Below are 23915 nucleotides of genomic sequence, written 5' to 3' on the forward strand. Positions count from 1 at the left end.
GATCAGAGCAGAACTGAAGGAGATAGAGACACAAAAAACCCTTTAGAAAAATAAATGAATCCAGGAGCTGTTTTATTGTTTGTTTTTTGAAAAGATTAATAAAATAGACAGACTGCTAGGTGGACTAATAAAGAAGAAAAGAGAGTAGAATCAAATAGACACAATAAAAATGATAAAGGGGATATCACTACTGATGCCACAGAAATGCAAACTACCATCAGAGAATAGTATAAACACCTCTACACAAATAAACTAGAAAATCTAGAAGAAATGGATACATTATCAGACACATACACCCACCCAAGACTAAACCAGGAAGAATTCAAATCCCTGAATAGACCAATAACAAGTTCTGAAATTGAGGCAGTAATTAAAAGCCAACCGACCAAAAAAAAAAAAAAAAAACCCAGGACCAGATGGATTCACAGCTGAATTCTACCAGAGGTACAAAGAGGAGCTGATACCATTCCTTCAGAAACTATTCTAATCAATAGAAAAAGAGGACTCCTCCCCAACTCATTTTACGAGGCCAGCATCATCTTGATACCAAAACCTGGCGGAGACACAACAAAAAACAATAAAATTTCAGGCCAATATCCCTGATGAACATCGATGCAAAAATCCTCAATATAATACTGGCAAACAGAATCCAGCAGCACACCAAAAAGCTTATCCACCACGATCAAGTTGGCTTTATCCCTGGGATGCAAGGCAGGTTCAACATACACAAATCAATAAACATAATCCATCACATAAGCACAACCAATGACAAAACCCACACAGTTATCTCAATAGATGCAGAAAAGGCCTTTGACAAAATTCAACAGCCTTTCATGCTAAAAACTCTCAATAAACTAGGTATTGATGGAACATATCTTAAAATAATAAGAGCTATTTATGACAAACCCACAGCCAGTAATGTCCTAGGCCTTCATACTCACTCACCACTCACTCACTAACTCGCCCAGGCAACTTCCAGTCCTGCAAGCTCCATTTATTGTAAGTGCCCTATACAGGTGTACCATCTTAAAAATCTTTTATATTTTTTACTGTATATTTTATGTATTTATATATACTTAGGTACATAAAAACCGTAGTTGGTGACTATTACCAAATTGTTACCATAAATGTAACACTTACTGTGTTACAATTGCCTATAGTATTCAGTACACTAATATGCTGCACAGGTTTGTCACCTAGGAGTGATGAGCTATTCCATATAGCCTAGGTGTGTAGTAGCTACTATATATACCATCTAGGTTTCTGTAAGTACACTCTACGACATTTACATAATGACAAATTCACTTGAAAGCACATTTCTCAGAACGTATCTGCATTGTTAAACGACACATGACTGTGTCATGTTAGCTTTTTGTAGATGCTTTTTATCAAGTGGATAAAGTTTCCTCCATTCCTGCTTTATAGAGAGCTTTTATTATGAATGAATATTGAAATGTGTTAAATTTGTTAAATGTTTATTATGCATCAACTGATATAACGTAACTTTTCTTCTTTTGTTTGTTAACATGGTGGATTATTTTGATTGACTTTTTGAGATTTAATCAGGCTTGTATTTCTGGAAACAACCCCCCTTGGACATGGGGTACATTTTTTTTAATATGCTGTAGAACTCTATTTGTTAATATGAAGTTATACATATCTTTACATATATACACACACACACCCACTCTCTCTCCTGGTTTTGGTATCAGTGTAATAATAGCTTCAAAAAATAAATTGGAGAGTGTTCTCTCCTTTTCTGTTTTCTGGAAAAGATTGTGTAGAATTGGTGTTTTTTTTTTTTTCTTGAACATGGTAGAATTCTCCAGTGAAACCATCTAAACCTAGAGATTTCTTTTTTGGTAGTTTTAAAATTATGAATTCAATTTTCTTAATGGTTTTAGAGTTATTCAAATGATCTATTCATGTGTGGTGAGTTGAGTTAGTTTGTGTTGCAGGAGGAACACTGCATTTTGTCCATTTTGTCTAAGTTGTCTAATTTATGTGTGTGGAGTGGTTTGTAATATTCCTTGATTGTCCTTTGTTATATGTGGTGTCTGTAGTGATATCACCTGTTTCATTATGATATTTAAAATTTATGTCTTTTCCTTTTAATTTCTGCTTGAGTTTGCTAAATTTTATTAATCTTTTAACAGAACTATCTCTTTGTTTCATTGATTTAACTATTGTTTTCCTCTTTTAAATGTAAGCATTTTCTGTTCTTATCTTCAGTAATCCCCACCCTCTACTTGCTTTGAGTTTATTCTGCTCTTCTTTTTCTAGGTTCCTGAGGTGGGAATCTGTTGCTCACTCGAGACTTTCCCTCTTTACTAATGCTTGCATTTATTGCTATAAGTTTCCTTCTCAGTACTTTGATATGTCACAGTTTCATGTTTATCCAGTTCAATGTATTTTTTAATTTTTCCTTGAGACTTCTTCTTTGACTGATAGATAATTTTGAAGTGTGTTTTTAAATTTCCAAACGTTTAGCGATTTTCATATCTTTCTTATGCTGATTTCCAATTGGATTCCCTACAATGATTTCTGGTTTTCACCTGCTCTGGATGATTACCATCGCTTTTAAATTTGTTGTGGTGAGTTTTAGGGCCTAGGACAGCTCTATTTTGCCATGTGTTTCATCAGCACTCAAAAAAATATGTGTATTCTGCTGTTATTGTGTGGAATATTCTGTAAATGCCAAACAGATTCTTTTGGTTAATGGCATTTTGAGTTGTCTTATATTCCTATTGATTTTCTTTTTTTTCCTCTTTTTAAAAATATGAAATGCTTGATAAAATTTTGTGTAATCTATATGCAGGAGCCGTGTTAATCTTATCTGCATCATTCTGATTTTAGAAAGTGCTGCCAAAGCCAACACTCCTTGCTGACTTTCTGTCTAGTTCTATCAATTATTGAAAAAGGCATGAGAAAATTTCCAACTATAATTGTGGATTCATCTATATCTCCTTTCAGTTCTGGCAGTTTTCTTTTTTTAAAAAAAATCAACTAAAGTTTATTTAATTAAGCATAAAGTTACTTTCATATTTATCTACAACCACAGTGAATACAGTTCTTGGCATGAAGACACCACCACCTTTAGAATTTAAAGCCTCCCCACCTGCAAGATTACATATATAAAACCCCCACTATTGTTTCTCTAAGAGTGGATTAGTTCACCAAATTAAAATAGTTATACTATCTAGAATATAGTAAAATGGAACGATTTACTCATAAGATTCATATTTAAACGATCTTTATTTACAAAATACTATCCTGAGAATTATAATTCCATTAAACTTCAATTTGGGCAAAAGTGCAATCACTTAAGTAACAGCAGTTACTTAAACTGAAAATGAGATCAGTCAAAATTACTTTTGAAGAAAGCAAAAATATTGTCAGGTTTCTTGCTGTGGTTCTGGATGTTCAGTAGCATTGAAGGCGGAATCAATCCTGAAGGGAACTCGCTTCTACCTTCAGAATGCGGGGGTGGGGTAAAATCCAGGTCTCAGATGAAGGTAAGGAGGTAAACCCCTCGGTGGATAGATGTTTCTCATTGCAAATGGAGCATGTGGTGGACCTGGGAAATCCCTTGGTGGAAAATAACCTCGAGAAGCTCCAAACATGGTTCCTGGAGGAGGTGGGGGGAAAGGAGGTCCTCTTCTCATGAACGGGCCCCTTGTATCCACTGGAAACAATGGACCGCTGATTGGAGCAAGAGGTGGAGGAATAAAGCTGGGGCCAGATGCTTCATTTTCAGCAGGGAGAGATGAATTAGGCACATTTGAATTACCAGGATCATCTTTGGCATCATTTCTACTGGATTCCATTTCTGAAGGCATTGACCCATCCATTTTATCCAAAGAAGGCATATTAAAACTTCTGGGTTCTGCTGGTCCAGACAGTCTATCAGAATTAGAATAAAATCTGTCTTCCCTTTGTGGAGGAAGAGCTGAATCAGGATATGATTGCCCTGGTGGAGGAAACATCATCTTATGGTCCTGTTCCTGCGGAGATGACAGGGACCCAGTGTCAGAAGGAGCCCTGTGAGGATCAGTTAACCTATCACAGCTTGGTTCTCCTCTTCCATTGGTAATCTGATGGTCCAGGGGATTCCCTGGGCCTCTTGGGCCTCTTCCTCCTCCCCTTGGATGCACAGGTGAGAGTCTGAGTGGATCCTCCAACAAAGTTTGAGGAGAGGGAAAAGCTCTCGTTTCAGATGAAGGCTGACCCAATGGTGCGGGACCATATGGGGAATGCTCTCTGCCAAATGCTGTATTTGAAACATCGAGTGCATTAGGATCTTTTTCTAAAAGTTCAAATTTCAACTCTGTTTCAGTTAATTTTTGTCTGTTGTGAGCATTTTCTTTCCTTAAATCATTGAGGTTTCTTTCAGCAGTCCGAGCTGACAACCAATTATCATGTCCTTTTTTCTCGTAGGAAATAACCTGCTTTTGATAAAAATGAACAGTTCTCTCCAATTCTTCTTCAAGAACTTTGGCGAGCTTTCTATAGGTCTCCAGCTCTTCAGTGGCACGGCTAATCTTTTTTTCCACTTTAGAAAGTTTCTCTTCTTCCTCTATCCGTTAATTTTCCTCTATTGTCAATTTCCTGTGGAGTTTCATTTCATTTTCTTGATATAATTCAGTCATTATTTTAAGTTTCTGTTGAAGCTTCTGATTCTCACTTTCAAAATGTAGGTTTTCTGACTGCAAAGATGCTTGTTGAGTCTGAATATTTTTCATATACTCTGTAAGCTCTTCCTTTGTTTTGTCCACTTCAGATAACTGAATAATAATGTGGTTTCTTTCTCCTTCTAAGGTTTTGAAAGAAACATTTAACTTAGCAGCATGAATCAGTTTCTTCAAAGCTCCTTTTGGAGGATCATCTAAGTAAGCACCATTTTCCGATTGACTGTTCACTTCTAATTCCAAGTTATCATCATCCGTTGTGTCTTCTTCAAGCACAGCAAGCTGATCTTTCATCTTTAGCAAGTGTCCAGTCAGAGTCTTGATGAGATTTTCTTTATCATTCAGAACTTGTTCTGCGTGTACTTTGGAGTCTTCAAATGTTATTTTCTGTTTATTAAGTTCACTCACTTGTTCTTTCCATACTTCAGCTTCTTGCAAAAGCTGTTCCTGGCTTTTCTGAAGTTGAGAATTTTCATTCAAAGCATCTTTTATTGCTATCGCCCATCGTTCTTCAGTTATTTTAAATATCTTGCAGATGATTTTGGCTTCAGCTATTTGTGATTTGAGGGATTTTGACTCATCTTCTAGAGACTGTATCCTTTTTGAAATATCCGCCATCGATTCATCTTGTTGAGAATGTTTAGATTTCTCTTCTTTTAACTCTTTTGCTAGACAGAGGATTTCATCCTCAAGTTCAGAGTTGGACCTGTTCAGCTTTTCACAGGTTGCCTCCAAACTTCGTGCTTCTGCTGCCGCCTTCTCAAAGCTGGCATTCTCTAAAGATGACTCTATTTCATAGCCTTCAAACTCTTTTTGAATAAGGCTAAATTTTTCAAGTAGTTTACATTTTTCTTCAATTAGTCCAGAAAGCGTTGCACCAAGTTTTTGCTCTCTTCCCATGTAAAGCCGACTCCTAACCGATCTAAAACTTCTCCACAGAAAAAGGAGAACAACAAAAAATCCAACAACAGCTGCGCATACCACCATTTCCGATGGAAAACCGTAAGGATTCGAATCTGGTCTCATACTCTCAGGCAGTGCTGCCACAACTCTGCGTAGCTCCTCCAGGACCAGCCCCAAGTAGGGCTGAAGGGTAGCACCGGGCTCCTCCATAGCGGCAATGCTGCTCTGGCGGTCACCGCGGTAACACTGGCCACAACAAGCGGTGGAGAACACGCAGCCTTGGGTCTGGAAACCGAATCCGCACGCGGCAAACAACCCGAGCGGACCACTGCGGAGCCGGCTGCGGGGGGAGCTGGGGATCGCGGGCACCCACAGGCCTCACAGGCCCATGCTGTCCCCCCCCACCCACCCCCGGCCTCCTTGTTACACTTTACGTTATGAGGCAGCGCTGGTCTGAGCCCGACCCGCCTTAGTTCTGGCAGTTTTCACATCACATATTTTGAAGCTCTGTTGTTTCGTTAATACACTTTTAAAATTGCTGTCTTCTTCATAGATTACACCTTTGATCGTTATATAGTCTCTCTGTTTCTGGTAATCTTCTTTGCTTTATCTGATATACATACAGGCACTCTTGCTTTCCTTTCATTAATGTTTGTGTAATATATCTTTTTTCATCCTTTTAATTTGGCCGGTCCTGTATTGGTAAATTTCAAGTGAGTTTCTTGTACACAGCATACAAAAAACATATAAGAAAGGGTCATACTTTTAAATACACTCTTCTATTATCTGTCTCTTGGTAGACCATTCATAATTAAACTAATTGTTGATACTTTAGTGCATAAGCCTGACATTTTTTGTTTTCTCTATTAACTCTTGTTTCTCTGCTTGTTTTTCATGACTTCCTGTGGGTTATTTGAACATTTATTTTAGAATTCCATTTTGTTATTCATAGTGTTTATGGTGTATCTTCTTTTTTATAGTTTTCTGGTTGCTTTTTATAGCTTAGTGATTGTTCTAGATATTCCTTTATACATACGTTATCACAGTCAATTGGTGTCATCTGTATTCCAGTTTGAGTGAAGTATAGCAACCTTATGTCATTTTATGTCTCTTTACCCTCCCAAATTTATAGTATAATTGTCTTACATCCATTTAGAATAACACTAGACAATGCTATGATTTTTGCTTGAAACATCAAACATAATTTAGGAAATCAAAATCTATGCAAATAAGTGAGCATTTTAGAGCTGCCAGAAGGAAATCGGACACAACCTGTTTTGTCTTTCATTTTTTCTTTCTTTCCTTTATATTGATCATAGATATTATGATGCCCTATCTATTAACTCCAATATCTGGAATTATCTGTGCATTTGTTTTTAATAATTGATTTATTTTTTATCAGTCTGCATTTCTTGCTTTTTTGTATATGTGGTAATTTTTTTAAAGTATGCTGAGTTTCTGGATAATATGATACAGAAATACCCAAAAATTTTGAATTTTTTTCTGGACAGATGTTATGTTACTTGTAGATCACCTTGCTGCTCTCAAGACCTAGTTTTAAGCTGTGCTATGGTAATGATATTTTATTTTCCTCTGAGGACATATGCCTTACTCCTAGGATACTGTGCCTCTCCTTAGAATCTTTAGGGTCCCAGCTGGGTTTCTCAGTTGTTTACCAACATTTCCCCATCTGGCTGGATCTGAACCCCAGTAGCTTTCCAGGAAATTTTCAGTCCCTGATGATCTCTTCTGCTTTCCCAGTAGTTACTTTCTACTAGGTCTCCCCTCTTCTTAGCCAACTGTCACATAGCTAAAGAGTCACAGAAGGACCAAAGTGGCATTTACACACCCATTTCTAGGGTTCTTTCTATGTTGAAGATGCTGTTTTTTTAAACAAAATGTAGACTCTTGCCATGTTGCCCAGGCTGGAGTGCAGTGGCTATTCTCAGGTGTGCTCATAGTGCACTATAGTCTCAAATTCCTTGAGCTCAAACAATCCTCCTGCCTCAGCTTCCTGAGCAGCTGGGACTATAGGCACACACCACTATACCTGGCTTGAAGATATGTTTAATAAACCTAACCTACCAAACTTCATAGCTTAGCCTAGCCCACCTTAACCATGCTTAGAACACTAACATTAGCCTACAGTTGGGCAAAATCATCTTACACAAAACCTATGTTATAGTAAGCTGCTGAATATTTCATGTAATTTATTGAATACTGTACTGAAAAGGAAAAACATAATGGTAGCATGGGTACTTGAAATATGGTTTCTACTGAATGCATGTCACTTTCCCACCATTGTACAGCTGAAAATCTTAAGTGAAACCATTGTATGTTGGTGACTGTCTGTATTTGTTTATTTATTTTACTACTTTCCCTTTTTCTTTTAATAGTTGAAAGGCATCATAAGGTAAAATATTACTGCCTAAAAATACTCTGCTTCTCTGGAAAGTAAAAAAGACAGAAGTTTCCAAGAAATCTTTCAAGAGATATAAAAATCGTATGAAAATGAGATAATTAAAGAATAAATCTGTAATTATGCATGTTGTGAAATACAAATGGGAGGCTGGAAGAGAGACTGTAGATGCGCCGTGAAAATGAAAGCAGAAATAAAGTAGGAATGGAAGCATTTATATAGGAGTTGTGAGATATAGTATCTTGTTTTTGTTCAACACTAAATAGTTTTCATGTCTAGCAGAGGACTTGGAAATTATAAGCTACTCAACAGTGAATCTCAGAGCTTTCTCCATTCATCTCACAGTTAGTCTTATATAAATATACAGCTCTGTAATGATTACATGTATCAATTTTTTTTCCAGTCAAGGAGTTTTCCTCCTCATGTTCATTTCTCTGAAAAATATCACTTGGTACTAGATGATGTGAATGGCTGTGATTGAACTGGTTACTTAGGGTAATAGGCTGACATCTTGTTTCAGCAATTAAACAATAAAAAAGATGTTCTTTATTAAGATATGAATCCATTTCTTAAAGAAATTGGTTCCATAGATTTCCATAGCATTAACTATGTTGATAATTCAAATGCCTCATCACTGAACAAAAATGCTCAACCTCAGAGACTACCCTTGCACATAAATTTTTTTCCTATTTTCAGTTGAGTATTGGCCAACTCATATCAAACATTGTTGATAGATTTTTTTTTTTCAAGATGGCAATTAGAGGCTTTTACCATGCCACAGCCACTTGGAGATAGCAAGGCAGTGCATAAAGATAAATACTGTGAGCTTTAATTCGAGAAGGAAAATGGAGATCCACTGGAATTGTGAAGAACACTCCAGGATCCTGAGAAAGAGAATGCTGGCAAACAGCCACCATAATGCTGTCCAGCTGAGAAAAGTGAATGAAGTCCCAGTACATGAGAGGTAGAAGCTTCCCTCTGTGACTCACGTTTCCACTGAGGATCAGAGCAATCCAGGCTGAGAGATAGCACTTTGTTTCTCCCAAATCCTGGAGCTAACTTCAGGAGAGGCTTGGAGATGCTGATGGGGACAGACACTGGAAAAAGCTACAGGCATTTTCCCAGTCCCAGGACAAAGAACAGGATACCATTTTTAATTTGGGTGCATCTAAAGTCAGCCATTCTTTGGCAACCCAGCAGCGTGGCCATGCAGGCATTTTAGTATTGGGACAGAGATTGGAGCACCTGCTCTGGATCAGGGTAGGGTCCTCCACAGCCAGAACCATGGAAAATATCTCAACAGTAGGCACTGGAATTGGTGTTTTCCCCAGTCACAGGCCTTGGGCAAGAGGAGAGCTGCTATAGCTGTGGTTTCTCCTGGGCAATGAGACTTTCAGCCAGGGCCAGCTTGATGAACTAGAACTGGTCTGTGTGTGTTATTACTAGGTGTCTCAGACTACTTTCCTGAGACTGTGATGTAGCAGGGCCTTCTCCATTCTACACATAAGCAGATCTCCAAGCATTTAAAGCACTCGCTCTCATGGGCTAGCAGCCTGGGTTGCCCCTTCCTTCCTGTGCAGAGATCCTTGTGCGAGGGGGCCATCTCCACTTCTTGCCCATGCAGATATCCAGGGATTCAGAGTGCCCATTAGTGCAAATCAGCAGTCTGAGCTGCTCCATTCTTCTGGTGCAGAGATTGCGGTGCAGTGGGACCCTCTCTGCTGCACAGATTTCCAGGTATTTGGAGCACCTGCTTGCCTGGAGCAGTAAGTAGCCTGAGACACCCCATCCTTCCTGTGCAGTGATAGTGGTGCAAGGAGACCCTCTCCACTCCACAACCAGGCAGATCTCCGGGCATTTGGAGCAGCCACTCTCCTGGATTAAGAGATTAGGCTGCCTCTGACACTCCTATGCAGAGAACTTGGGGCCAGGGAGGTTTCCTACCTCCATGCCGAGGCACGCCTCTGGACACTTGGTGGCTGCCCACTGGACTCTCCCTCAGAGCTGGTGCTAGTGCTTATTGTTGGGGGACCTGTACGTGGACTTGCCAGGTCCAGCCCTACTCAGTGTTTTTCCAGTAAACAAGGATCAAGTATATACCCAGCCCCATTGGCTGCAACCTGGTATTACCCATATGTCCCATCTATTGGCTTGTAGGTCAAAGTACCCAGCCCAATATAAAACATGCAGACAGAAGTGCATAGGGTTATGGAAGCAAAGCCAAAAGACCCTACCCAGCATTATCCTCAGTCACACCCTCTAGGGAGAGGAGGAAAGGGAAAGGGAAAGAAACAGAAAAAAAATATATAGGGAAAGGAAGGAAAATAAAAAATCCGAGCTTCGGCTGGCAAGATGGCCGAATAGGAAGAGCTCCCGTCTGCAGCTCCCAGTGAGATCGACGCAGAAGGTGAGCAATTTCTGCATTTCAAACAGAGGTACCCGGTTCATCTCATAGGGACTGGCTGGACAGTGGGTGCAGCCCACAGATGGTGAGCCAAAGCAGGGTGGGGAGTCGCCTCACCCGGGAAGTGCAAGCAGTTGGGGAACTCCCTCTCCTAGCCAAAGGAAGCCATTAGGGACTGCACTGTGACAAATGGTGCACTCTGGCCCAGATACTGCACTTTCCCCATGGTCTTCACAACCCACAGATTGGGAGATTCCCTCCAGTGCCTATGCCACCAAGGCCCTGGGTTTCAAGCACAAAACTGGGCAGCCATTTGGGCAGACACCAAACTCGCTGCATGAATTTTTTTTTTTCCCATAACTCAGTGGAACCTAGAACACCAGTGAGACAGAACCGTTCACTCCCCTGGAAAGGGAGCTGAAGCCAGGGAGTCAAGTGGTCTGGCTCAGTGGGTCTCACCCCCACAGAGCCCAGCAAGCTAAGATCCACTGGCTTGAAATTCTCGCTGCCAGCACAGCAGCCTCAGCTCTACCTGGGACGCTCAAGCTTAGTCACAGGAGGGTCATCCGCCATTGCTGAGGCTTGAGTAGGTGGTTTTACCATCACAGTGTAAACAGAGCCACTCTGAAGATTGAACCGGGTGGAGCCCATCACAGCTCAGTAACGCCACTGTGGCCAGACTGCCACAGCTCAACAACGCGACTGTGGCCAGACTTCCTCCTTTCTGGGCAGGGCATCTCTGGAAAAAAAAAAAAAAAAAAAGGCAGCAGTCCCAGCCAGGGGCTTATAGATAAAACCCCCATCTCCCTGGGATAGAGCACCTGGAAGGAGGGGCGGCTGTGGGCGCAGCATCAGCAGACTTAAACATCCCTGCTTGATGGCTCTGAAGAGAGCAACAGACCTCCCAGCACAGCGTTCACGCTCTGCTAAGGATGAAACTGCCTTCTCAAGTGGGTCCCTGACCTCTATGTCTCCTGATTGGGAGACACCTTACAGTAAGGGCCAACAAATACCTCATACAAGAGAGCTCTGGCTGGCATCTGGCAGGTGCCTTTCTGTGACAAAGCTTCCAGAGGAAGGAACAGGCAGCAATCTTTGCTGTTCTGCAGCCTCCACTGGTGATACCCAGGCAAACAGGGTCCTCCAGCAAACTCCAGCAGACCTGCAGCAGAGAGGCCTGATTGTTAGAAGGAAAACTAACAGACCGAAAAAAATAGAATCAACATCAACAAAAGGATGTCCACTCAGAGACCTCTTCCGAAGGTCCCAACATCAAAGACCCTGGAGAATTCTCTGGATTACCAGGCAGAAATTCTTATTCTCTTTTCTTACTTTCTCCCAAACGTACAGAATTTCTCTCTCTCTGTTCTGTGCCACCTAAAGCTGAGAGTGGAATGACACCAGCACCCTTTTGGCCACTACCACTATGACTGTGCTGGGTTAGACCTGAAGCCAGCACAGTGCTTACTGGGTCTCACCCAAGGCCTGCTGTAAACACTCCCTGGCTACTGCCTACATTACCTCAAGGCCTTGGGACTCTACAATCAGTAAGTGGCAAAGCCAACCAGGCCTATGCCCTTCCCTTCAGGGCAGCAAGCTCCCCTAAGCCCCAGAAGTGGGTCCAGAAGTGCCGTCTGGTAGTCAGGGACTAGAGTAAAAACGCTTAGATGTCTACCTGGTGCTCTATTGTATTGCAGCTGAACTGGCACTCTAACTACTAGATGCAGTCCTTCCCACTCTTCCCTTTCCAAAGGCAGAGGAGCCTCACCCCATAGCCACCACCACCCAGGCCACAAGGAGTACTGCCAGACTACCACCGAAGTTCCCTTGAAGCCCAAGATCTCTTAAGTCAGCTTGTCATAAATGCTACCTGTCCTGGAACTCCCATGTCAGGGCAGTGGGCACCCTCTGGCCCAGGACAGGTCCAGAAATGCTGTCCAAGAGTCAAGTCCTAGAATTGGGGACCCCAAGAGCCTGATTGGTTCTTTACCCTACTGTGGCCATGCTGGTACCTAAGGTGCAAAACAAAGTTCCCTTTACTTTTTCCTCTGCTTTTCTCAAGCAGGAGTTTTGCCCCAGAGCCACCACAGCTGGTAATATCCTGAGTCTCACCTGAAGCCAGCAAGCCTCAAAGGCTCACCCAAGGCCCTCAATGTAGTACTTGGGTATTGCTGCTGGTTATTCAGGGCCCAAGGGCTCTTCAGTTAGCAGACAATAAATGCTGCCAGGACTGGGTCCTTTCTTTCAAGGCAGCAGGTTCCCTTCTGGCCCAGGGTGTGTGTAGAAATGTCATCTGGTAGCTAGGGCCTGCAATGGGGACCTCATGACTCTGACTGTTGCCCTGTTTTGTTGTAGCTGAGCTGGTATCCTAGATGCATCACAAAGTCTTTCCCACTCTCCCTTTTCCTCTCCTCAAATGGAAGAAAGAGGGGTCTTTTTGAGCCATAAGTTGTGCAGCCTGGGTTTATGGGAGGGTTGAAGCCAGCACTCCCTTAGCTGCCCCAGCTAGTGTTTCTGTATGCCACATGCAGTCCCAGTTCACTGTCTTTGGGCCTAGTTCAGCACCAGGACTCTCCTAAGAGTTTCAGTCTTTATGGCCCAGACTGCCTTTCAAGTTTACTTGGAGATACAGAGTGTTTACAGCCCTTGGTGGTGAAGTTTGCAGGCACTCAAGTTCCAACTGTTGGGATCAGTGATTCTCCTCTGGCTAGGGCTGGTTTATATGCTCCCTCTGTGGGTGGGTGTCAGCTGAGTTTGGTCCGGTTTTCCTTTCTGCTCTAACAAGATAGCACTGAGTTCAATGCCTCACAATTGCTGTGTTCTTCCTTCCCCAGCACCTAGAGACGCTCTCTGCACCATGCCACGATTGCTGAACGGTGCAGGAGGGGTGGCATACTTGATTTAGGACTGTTTTTTTTCTATCTCTTCAGTGCTTGTTTCAGCCATGTGAAGTTAAAACCAGGTACTATGAGGGCTCACCGGATTTTTGGTTCGTATGAAGGTATTTTTTCTGTGTAGATAGTTGTTAACCTGGTGTCCTTGTGGTGGCTGGGCAGACTATCAGTGGAGCCTTCTGTTCCGCTCTCTTGCTTTGCCTCCTCCCCTCTGGAAAACTAATTTTTAAAAAATAAATTCTCGGCCGGGCGCAGTGGCTCATGTCTGTAATCCCAACACTTTGGGAGGCCGAGATGGGTGGATCACAAGGTCAGGAGTTGAAGACCAGCCTGGCCAATATGGTGAAACCTTGTCTATACTAAAAATACAAAAATTAGCCGGGTGTGGTGGTGGGTAGCTGTAGTCCCAGCTACTCGGGAGGCTGAGGCAGGTGAATCACTTGAACCCAGGAGGTGGAGGTTGCAGTGAGCCAAGATCGTGCCACTGCACTCCTGCCTGGGCTACAGAGTGAGACTCCGCCTCAAAAAAAAAAAAAAAAATTCAAGTCTCCACTAATTGATGTATATTCTTTAAAAATTACTTAGAATCAAAATCTCAACAGGGTTTGTCATTATTGTAGTTGTTTACTCACTTGTTTTAGTGGAACACAACAAGCTGGTTTAAAAATTTAAATGGAAGCACAAACAACAAAGAATAATTGTGTATTCTTGAAGAGAACTAAGGTAGAATAATTAGCAAGATTTATTATGAAGCTATTATAATAGTATAGCATTGGCATAGAGATGGAGAAAAAAAAAATAGAAAAGAATAGAGAGCCTGCAAAGAGATCCACACAGAACCACACTTTTGGCCCTGTAGATGAGGTAGAAAGAGTGAACTTTTCAATGAACAGTGCTATAATTAGGAATCCATATTTTAAAAAACTAAAGTTGTATTCCTAGTTCACTATGCCCAAAACTCATTTAAACTTAAAAATGTATACAATTCTTTGAAGATAATATAGAAAAATCTCTTTGTGGAATTTGGGTAAATATTTTTTTTTTTACTCATGGTACAAATACTATTAATCATAAAAAAGATTAATAACTTTGACTACTTTAAAATTAAGAAGTTGTGTTTATTAAAATACGCCATAAGAAGGGTGAAAATGTGGCTCACAGAGTGGGAAAAGCTGTTGGCCACACATGTAACTGACCAAGTTTATAGATCTAAAACATTGGGACATACAGAAAATCCGATAGAAAAATGCACAAGAAAATGTAATGAGCTCTTCAAAATAAAAGCAAAAATCAAATATTTAATTAATACATGCAAAGCTGCTTAACATCATTAGTAATGAGGAAAACGCAAGTTAAAACCACAATAATATATTACTATGTACTCATCACTTTGGAAAAAAAAGTTATCTCATAATATCAAGTGTTCCTAAGGGTCTAGAGCAATGGAAACTCATGTACTCAAAGTGATATGATATATCTTTGACTTGTCTTTATCTACAGCTTGGTTTTATCTAACAAAGTTGAAGCTATGCACATTCTATGATACAGCAATTCCTTTCCTAGGGTATGCCAGAGAAACTCTTGCACAGATATACATGTAAAGGATGTCTGTAGTATCAGATAGGCCCCAAATAAAAACAATCAAAAATCAATCAGCAGCAAAATAGATTAACTGATTGTATTATATTTATATAATTGAGTATTAGGCAGAAAGAAAAATGAAGTAGAGCTACACAAATCAACACAGATGATGTCACAGTATTGCACTAAAGAAGCAAGTCATAAAAGATCACAAAAAATATAACTTTCTTGTATTCTTACACAGTTTAAAACAAGTTAAAACTGAACTATGTAGTTTAAGTTTGTGCACATAGGTAGTAAAACTAAAGGAGCAAAAGGAATGATCACAGAAGTCAGATTAGTCTTCCACCTGGTGGTAGGAGAGAGACAATGAACTTGGAGGAGCATAAGGAGGACTTCAATTATTGGCAACATTCTATTTCTTAATCTGTTGCTGATCTGATTGTTCCCTTTATAATTATTATTTAAATTGTACATATGTTTTAGATACATTTTTTGTGAGCACAATGTATTTCATTAAAAAAAGAATATTGTTGGGTTGCACCTTCTGACACTAAAAGTAAATTGGTTTGGGAAATTTTTATGGATAATACAAGTAGAGAGCATATTGACCAGTCAATTGCTTCATGGGAAGGGTAACATAAATATCTCTTTTAAATTAAAACTAGGGCAAGAGACTGTGTTTGCCACAATGAGAAAAATTTCACTGTTTCAGTTGGTGATCAGGAGCTGAAATGTTTTCTAAATGGCCACAATGGAGAGACAAAGAACAAAGATTCTATGCAGAGGACACAGAACTTAAAATGTCTAGGGTTCATTCAAGATACGAGTGACTTTAATTCCCTTTAGCAGTGGCTGTTATTCCATTTTAACAGTATTTGTGAGCAGTAGGAGCTTTGACGGTCCCATTTAGTGTGACCAACTAAGGCTTTAATTTTTTCTGAAACTGTTTCAAAATACTAATTTTTGAAATAAGTCAGGGACTTTAAGGCACTCAGGGGAGGAAATATAGGCAGGGTCATTTTAAATAAAGATAGGGTCATCTTTTTTTTTTTTTTTTTTTTTGAGACGGAGTCTCGCTCTGTCGCCCAGGCTGGAATGCAGTGGCGTGATCTCGGCTCACTGCAAGCTCCGCCTCCCGGGTTCACGCCATTCTGCTGCCTCAGCCTCCCGAGTAGCTGGGGCTACAGGCGCCCGCCACTGCGCCCAGCTAATTTTTTGTATTTTTTTTAGTAGAGACGGGGTTTCACTGTGTTAGCCAGGATGGTCTCAATCTCCTGACCTCGTGATACACCCGCCTCGGCCTCCCAAAGTGCTGGGATTACAGGCATGAGCCACCGCACCTGGCTTAAGATAGGGTAATCTTTAAGGCTGGTCGCTGTGGCTAATGCCTGTAATCCCAGCACTTTGGGAGGTCGAGGCAGGTGGATCATGTGAGGCCAGGAGTTCCAGACCATCATGGCCAAACCCTGTCTCTACTAAAAATACAAAAATTAGCTGGGCATGGTGGCAAACGCTTGTAGACCCACCTATTTGGGAGGCTCAGGCAGGAGAATCACTTGAACGCAGAAGGCAGAGATTGCAGTGTGTTGAGATTGCATCTGGGCAACAGAGTGAGACTCCATCTCAAAACAAACAAAACCACCACCACCACCAATAAAAACCCACTTCTTTAAAACTTAACAGTGACCATTATTACTTCCCTAAAGTGTTCTAGGGTGATTTCTGTCTCTTGAAATGTCTCCAGTTTGTTGGGAATTTAGATTTTACAGCTATTGGAGCTAATAACCTATAGGAACGTATGTGGTCCCTTATCCAATGCTTTTAGACATAATGAGGGGAGTTGGGGCATCCTTAAAAATGATAAAAACCTTGAGTGTGAGACCTGCTTCCTCTAAGACTCCATCAAGCTCTTATTTTGAAGCACAGAATCTTTTTTTTTTTTTTTAATTATACTTTAGGTTTTAGGGTACATGTGCACAATGTGCAGGTTTGTTACATACGTATCCATGTGCCATGTTGATTTCCTGCACCCACTAACTCATCATTTAGCATTAGGTATGTCTCCTAATGCTGTCCCTCCCCCCTGCCCCCACCCCACAACAGTCCCCGGAGTGTGATGTTCCCCGTCCTGTGTCCATGAGTTCTCACTGTTCAATTCCCACCTATGAGTGAGAACATGTGGTGTTTGGTTTTTTGTCCTTGTGATAGTTTACTGAGAATGATGTTTTCCAGTTTCATCCATGTCCCTACAAAGGACATGAACTCATCATTTTTTATGGCTGCATAGTATTCCATGGTGTATATGTGCCACATTTTCTTAATCCAGTCTATCATTGTTGGACATTTGGGTTGGTTCCAACTCTTTGCTATTGTGAATAGTGCCGCAATAAACATACGTGTGCATGTGTCTTTATAGCAGCATGATTTATAGTCCTTTGGGCATATACCCAGTAATGGGATGGCTGGGTCAAATGGTATTTCTAGTTCTAGATCCCTGAGGAATCGCCACACTGACTTCCACAATGGTTGAACTAGTTTACAGTCCCACCAACAGTGTAAAAGTGTTCCTATTTCTCCACATCCTCTCCAGCACCTGTTGTTTCCTGCTTTTTTTAATGATGGCCATTCTAACTGGTGTGAGATGGTATCTCATTGTGGTTTTGATTTGCATTTCTCTGATGGCCAGTGATGATGAGCATTTCTTCATGTGTTTTTTGGCTGCATAAATGTCTTCTTTTGAGAAGTGTCTGTTCATGTCCTTTGCCCACTTTTTGATGGGGTTGTTTGTTTTTTTCTTGTAAATTTGTTTGAGTTCATTGTAGATTCTGGATATTAGCCCTTTGTCAGATGAGTAGGTTGCAAAAATTTTCTCCTATTCTGTAGGTTGCCTGTTCACTCTGATGGTAGTTTCTTTTGCTGTGCAGAAGCTCTTTAGTTTAATTAGATCCCATTTGTCAATTTTGGCTTTTGTTGCCATTGCTTTTGGTGTTTTAGACATGAAGTCCTTGCCCATGCCTACGTCCTGAATGGTATTGCCTAGGTTTTCTTGTAGGATTTTAATGGTTTTAGGTCTAACATTTAAGTCTTTAATCCATCTTGAATTAATTTTTGTATAAGGTGTAAGGAAGGGATCCAGTTTCAGCTTTCTACATATGGCTAGCCAGTTTTCCCAGCACCATTTATTAAATAGGGAATCCTTTCCCCATTTCTTGTTTTTGTCAGGTTTGTCAAAGATCAGATAGTTGTAGCTATGCGGCATCATTTCTGAGGGCTCTGTTCTGTTCCATTGATCTATGTCTCTGTTGTGGTACCAGTACCATGCTGTTTTGGTTACTGTAGCCTTGTAGTATAGTTTGAAGTCAGGTAGCGTGAAGCCTCCAGCTTTGTTCTTTTGGCTTAGGATTGACTTGGCGATGCGGGCTCTTTTTTGGTTCCATATGAACTTTAAAGTAGTTTTTTCCAATTCTGTGAAGAAAGTCATTGGTAGCTTGATGGGGATGGCATTGAATCTATAAATTACCTTGGGCAGTATGGCCATTTTCATGATATTGATTCTTCCAACCCATGAGCATGGAATGTTCTTCCATTTGTTTGTATCCTCTTTTATTTCACTGAGCAGTGGTTTGTAGTTCTCCTTGAAGAGGTCCTTCACATCCCTTGTAAGTTGGATTCCTAGGTATTTTATTCTCTTTGAAGCAATTGTGAATGGGAGTTCACTCATGATTTGGCTCTCTGTTTGTCTGTGAAGCACAGAATCTTTAAAACCCTCCAGTCTAGGTTGGACACGGTCTTGGTATTGGAAAAAAATCAATTATATATCCTGAGTGAAATGTTCCTTGGATGAATGACCTTTACTGTAAAGTAACTGACTTTTGTTTAACTAGGAATAACCTGATTGGTTTTGGCAGTTGGACTCTGCTTGCTCTGTGATCCAGTATTCAGACACATAGTCTAATGCAGGCAGAGTTACAGGCGATGGCAGATCCAGTAACTGTATAGGACAGTATGTTGGCTGAGAGTGTGGGCTCCAACTTCTAGGGTTGGAAATGTGGCTTCGCTGCTTACTAGTTCTTGGCAAAATGAAGAGAGTAATTGTGCTTACTTTGTAGGAATGTTGTGAGCATAAATAAATATAAAAGCACTTAAAACAGTTTCTGAAAAGCAGTGGTTTATTGATGATTCACCTAACTTATGTTAATATCCTTGGGAGTAAATGTGGTCTGGAAAATAGATTTTTAGGATCATTGCTTGAATGGGATTATATAATTATATAAATGCACAATATATTATTTGTTATAACTCCCCTGTCTGCTACAATATTTCACTGAATCTTCCCATATGTAACTTTACTAATTCAAACCTAAGTCGTCCTCAAAGGCCACACATTCTAACTACCTGTTCTAATGATTGGTTATTTAAGACAAAAACTATGTGGCTGGGAGTAGACTGCATGATCCTATTAAAAGAAGTATCATTTGTGAGGGTGAATCAGTCTCATGCATTGAATATGTATTTATCTAAGTGAAGCACACAGCTGCTTAGGTTCCAGTCTGCAGACCCAGGAAAGCATTGTTTCAACTGAGTGCCTTACCTAAGTGCTGAGAATTTGTTTTTCATCATTGTAAGTGTCCTTGCATGGCTTGGTTCTCTGTAGTGAGGCCAATTACACTGGACTTTAATTTCCAAATCTCCACTTAAGTTTTGCTTTTTTAGCAACAGAAAGTGATATGGCCAGGCTTTGTGTCCCCACCCAAATCTCATCTTGAATCATAATACCTAGGTGTTGATGGAGAGAGCTGGTTGGAGGTGATTGGATCATGGGGGTAGTTCCCCCCATGCTGTTCTTGTGATAGTGAGTTCTGAAGAGATCTGATGTTTTATTAAGTGTTTGGTAGTTTCTCTCTTCCTCTCTCATCTCTCGCCTGCCACCATGTAAGACATGCTTACTTTCCCTTTCGCGATGATTGTAAGTTTCCTGAGACTGCCCTAGGCTTGCAAAATTGTGAGTCAATTAACTGTCTTTCCTTTATAAATTACTCAGTCTTGGGTATTTCTTCATAGCAATGTGAAAATGAAATAATACAGAGAGTTAGTTGTTTTAGGGCTATTAAAGGCCTAGGAATAAAAAGCAGTAGCTTTGCTGTTGTTAATTCTCCCTTTCCATCTGTACTGCACAATAAAGATGATTGGCTTTTTTTCAGATTATTCTTGATGAAAGGGACAATACATTCAAGAACATTTTATAAATTTGTTGGTAGCCTAGGAAAAAGAAACAAAGGGATCGTTCTTATTGAATTTTAAAACAGAAATGGTTCATCAAACTGCTCCATTGGGCTGCCTTTGGGTTTATCCCCTTGATATGAGGTAATATGATATTTGAAGTGGTGTCTGGGAAGCTGTTCCTCAGGTAGGCTCTTGGTTACTCCTCCGGGTGAGGACTTTTTCTCTCCATCTGTTACTCAACTTCTTTGTTCTCTAGATCTCCAGCTTGAGAGATAGTTTACAATTTCTATCTTAATTTTTTCTCAACACTATTTTTCCCAACCTATGCTTAACATTTCAGAATGATGCTCTCTCCCTTTATCAGCTTGAAGAGTTTATAGAGATGATGGTTATTTTTTTTTATGAAAAAAGTTTCTCATGGCTTTCCCAAATGAAAAGTGAATCAGTACAAAGAGTTGTGTGTAGAAAATGTAGGAACTTCTGCAAGCTGAGTACGGGACCAAACTATCCTCCCATCAGAACTGGGAAGTGCACCAATCTTGCACAAGAAGACTTTTCAAAATGGAAGCCAGGCATGGTACTAAAGACCTTGTAGCAGGAACAAGTTCATGAAAATAATACCCTGAGAAGCGCAATCATGCCATGCCTATAAGGAGATAGCATCAACTGAAAAGTAGCTCTCCTTCTTTGGAAACCTTGACCACGTCTAACGTCTTGGCTGACCTGCTGTTCATGTGCTAGCTACGTGCTGCTGAGGAACTATTAGTGGGGGGCGCTTTTGACCTTAGATGAATCAGTGTATCAGAGATGTATCTGAGGAATACGCAGAAAGGTCCAGTTTCTATTTCAAAGTTCCTGGTGAAGACAGCCTAGGGGCTGAAGAAATAACTGATCATAGGAAACTAGCTTAGATTCAATAAGTGGGACAACGATTTGAAGTAAGCTAATAGCATGTTTTTGTTTTCTTCTATAGAAATGGACACTAACAGATGAGATGTACCTGTATGAAGGTGCCATGTATAGGCATCTCAGCTGTCTTGTTTTGGAGTTGGGAGGCCATATAAAATAATTTGAATTTTTTTGGGGGGTTCTTAATTTTTCATTATTGTTATTGTGGGATATATCCCTGTTCCAGAACCTAATAACACGGCAGAATAGGAAAAATGTTAATTCAAAATGAAAGTGTCTACACTGTAGTTAACTTTGGCTAGAAAGTTACTTAGCAGAGGAGAGGAATTGACTTAGAAATATAGTAGAAATAGGGCCCAAGAAATGTCAGATAAATAATTGTTTCCCCAAAATACAGAAACTCCTGAAAAGAGCTTATACTGTTCTCTGACGTAAGTCCCTAGGAAAAGGAGAAATAAGAATTAATGGAAAATTCACTCTCACAATACAGCCTGTATTCAGAAGCTAAAAATAGGAGAATGGTTCTAATCACACTAAAGCTTCTTTCTGGAGTAGTGAAACCATTTTCTTGAATAGGGATAAATAGAAGAGGTCTTTTTTTTTTCCTTCTTTTTTTTTTTGAGACGGAGTCTCACTCTTTTGCCCAGGATGGAGTGCAGTGGCACGATCTCAGCTCAGGGCAAACTCTGCCTCCTGGGTTCAAGTGATTCTTCTGCCTCAGATTCCCAAGTAGCTGGGATTACAGGCATGTGCCATCACACCCGGCTAATTTTTGTATTTTCAGTAGAGATGGGGTTTTGCCATGTTGGCCAGGCTAGTGTCGAACACCAGACCTCAGGTGATCTGCCTAAAGATAGCAAACATATACAATAGTTGGAAATCCTCATCTATTCTTCTCCCATTATCATACATTCTTGTTAGTAATGTATTAATACAATAGACCCCTACACCAAAACTGATATGTGACAGGCCCTGCCCTTGGGGCTGTCGATACAGCTGTGAATAGGGCAGGTCTAGTCCCTGCCCCTGTGAGGTTTCCATGTAGTGGGAAAGAGAGATTTTAAACAAATAATTACAAATGTGATGACTGATATATAAAGGAAGTTACAGGTTTTATGGGAGCATGAGGCTTAGAGACATGGCTCGAGGAAATGACCTCTGAGTTAAGAGCTGAAGAAAAAAAGAAAACCTTAAAAAATGCTGATACCCCAATCCGAAGTAATATAGAGAAGTGCCATCTCTTCTCCGAGGCCACCACTAGCTCATAAAATGCCGCTGTGTGAATTAGAGAATGTCGCTCTTGCTATCCTGGCTGGCTCAGTGACGCACCCCAGTGGCCCACCTTTGTGTGTGACCCAAATGGCACGTCCACAAAGTGTGTCACTTCTCCACAGGGCAGGTTTTGTTTTATTAAAAATACAACACTAAGCACTATTTTACCGAATTTAGCTAATGGAGAAAACATAGGTTGAAATTATTCACATTTCAAAAAGATTGCAGACCATTCAAGTTTAATTAAGTCCTGGTTAAAGATAATTAAAGACTTAACAGGAAAAAAGAAAAAGTGAAAATGTTTCAATTTCTTATGATAAATATAAATGATATATGATTCCTCACTCTGAAAATACGACTCTAAAAAGGACATTTTTCTAGTGACTTTTGTTGTTGTTCTACCCAAAAGGAAGCCCAAACATCAGAAACTTCTCTACTCTGTTGTGGAGGGAAGGACAGGTGGAAGCAAGGAATGACCCAGGAGCACAGAACAATCTGTAGAGACGAGAAGGAGGGCCGCGTTCGCACAGCTGAAATGTGTGTATCACAGCTGGAATAAAGAAAGCAAGGGATAGAGGTGGGAGGCAAATCTGGAAACACTCGCAGAGACCAAATCATGGAAGACTATGTTGGCATGCAAGCTGTGTTGTAAATTTTAATACAGTTTATATCTATCTTGTTTAAAAGGTGTCATGCTTGCATAGGGTAGAAAACATGTGTGGTAGAAATACAATACTAAATTACTAACAAAGAGCTTATAAGAAAAACAACAGGAATCTGCCCAAACCCTACTCCCTCTTTATCTCCCCTGTTTCTCTACTCTTTCAATCCTACTCTCCCTAAGAAACTATTTCAAAACTTAAAAAAAAAAAAATCTTTTACTTTTCTTTCTTTTTTTTTTCCTTTTGTTTTTCTTTTTTTTTTTTTTGGATGGAATCTCACTCTATTGCCCAGGCTACAGTGTAGTGGCGTGATCTCAGCTCACTGCAACCTCTGTCTGCAGGATTCCAGCGATTCTCCTGCCTCAGCCTCCCGAGTAGATGGGACTACAGGCATGAGCCACTGCACCCAGTTAATTTTGCATTTTTCTAGTAGAGATGTGGTTTCACCATATTGGCCAGGCTGGTCTCAAACTCCTGACCTCATGATCCACCCGCCTCAGCCTGTCAAAGTGCTGGGATTACAGGCGTGAACTACTGCACCTGGCAGAAGTCTTTTACTTCTATAGGTATAAATAGTAGACTTACACCATTACAATTTTACTACAAAATTTCTAAACATATGCAAAAGTTGAATAAGGATCCTTCAAGAGCCCCTTCACTTAGCTTCAATAACAAACAACATTTGGCACTGTCATTACCAATTCTCCAGTACCAAAGAAAATGTATGCTTCCCAGTACAGCCAGTAAAAGTCTGTGGTATGCACTTCATGACCTTGGCAAGGGCCACCTTCCCATCACTTGAACCAATCCTTGTTGGAAGGTATGGACAATTAGATGAGCCAGGCATGGATTCTGTGCCCACTCCTGCCACCAGTGTGGGCCAACCCCTTCCAAACCAAGTGGACTCTGTGTTGAGGTTGGTGTACCAAAGGAAACCAAAGGAAAACTGATGAGGCT

The 23915-nt window shown here is 40.6% G+C and overlaps 1 protein-coding gene and 1 non-coding gene across 2 annotated transcripts; both read right to left on the minus strand.

Annotated features, from left to right (window-relative positions):
* Nucleotides 1-2773: 2773 nt before the first annotated feature.
* Nucleotides 2774-2876, minus strand: LOC129485529 (U6 spliceosomal RNA). Its single transcript, XR_008658676.1, has one exon. It is a non-coding gene; the product is annotated as a U6 spliceosomal RNA (small nuclear RNA).
* Nucleotides 2877-3236: 360 nt separating this feature from the next.
* LOC129484056 (cTAGE family member 15-like) lies at nucleotides 3237-5834 on the minus strand. Its single transcript, XM_055281481.2, is given in 3 exon segments — nucleotides 3237-3433; nucleotides 3436-3491; nucleotides 3493-5834. Coding segments are annotated over 3 exon segments (2403 nt in total). The 5' UTR covers nucleotides 5802-5834; the 3' UTR covers nucleotides 3237-3395.
* Nucleotides 5835-23915: the final 18081 nt, after the last annotated feature.

Source organism: Symphalangus syndactylus, chromosome 6 (assembly GCF_028878055.3).
Source record: "Symphalangus syndactylus isolate Jambi chromosome 6, NHGRI_mSymSyn1-v2.1_pri, whole genome shotgun sequence".
In the NCBI taxonomy this organism is placed as follows: Eukaryota; Metazoa; Chordata; class Mammalia; order Primates; family Hylobatidae; genus Symphalangus; species Symphalangus syndactylus.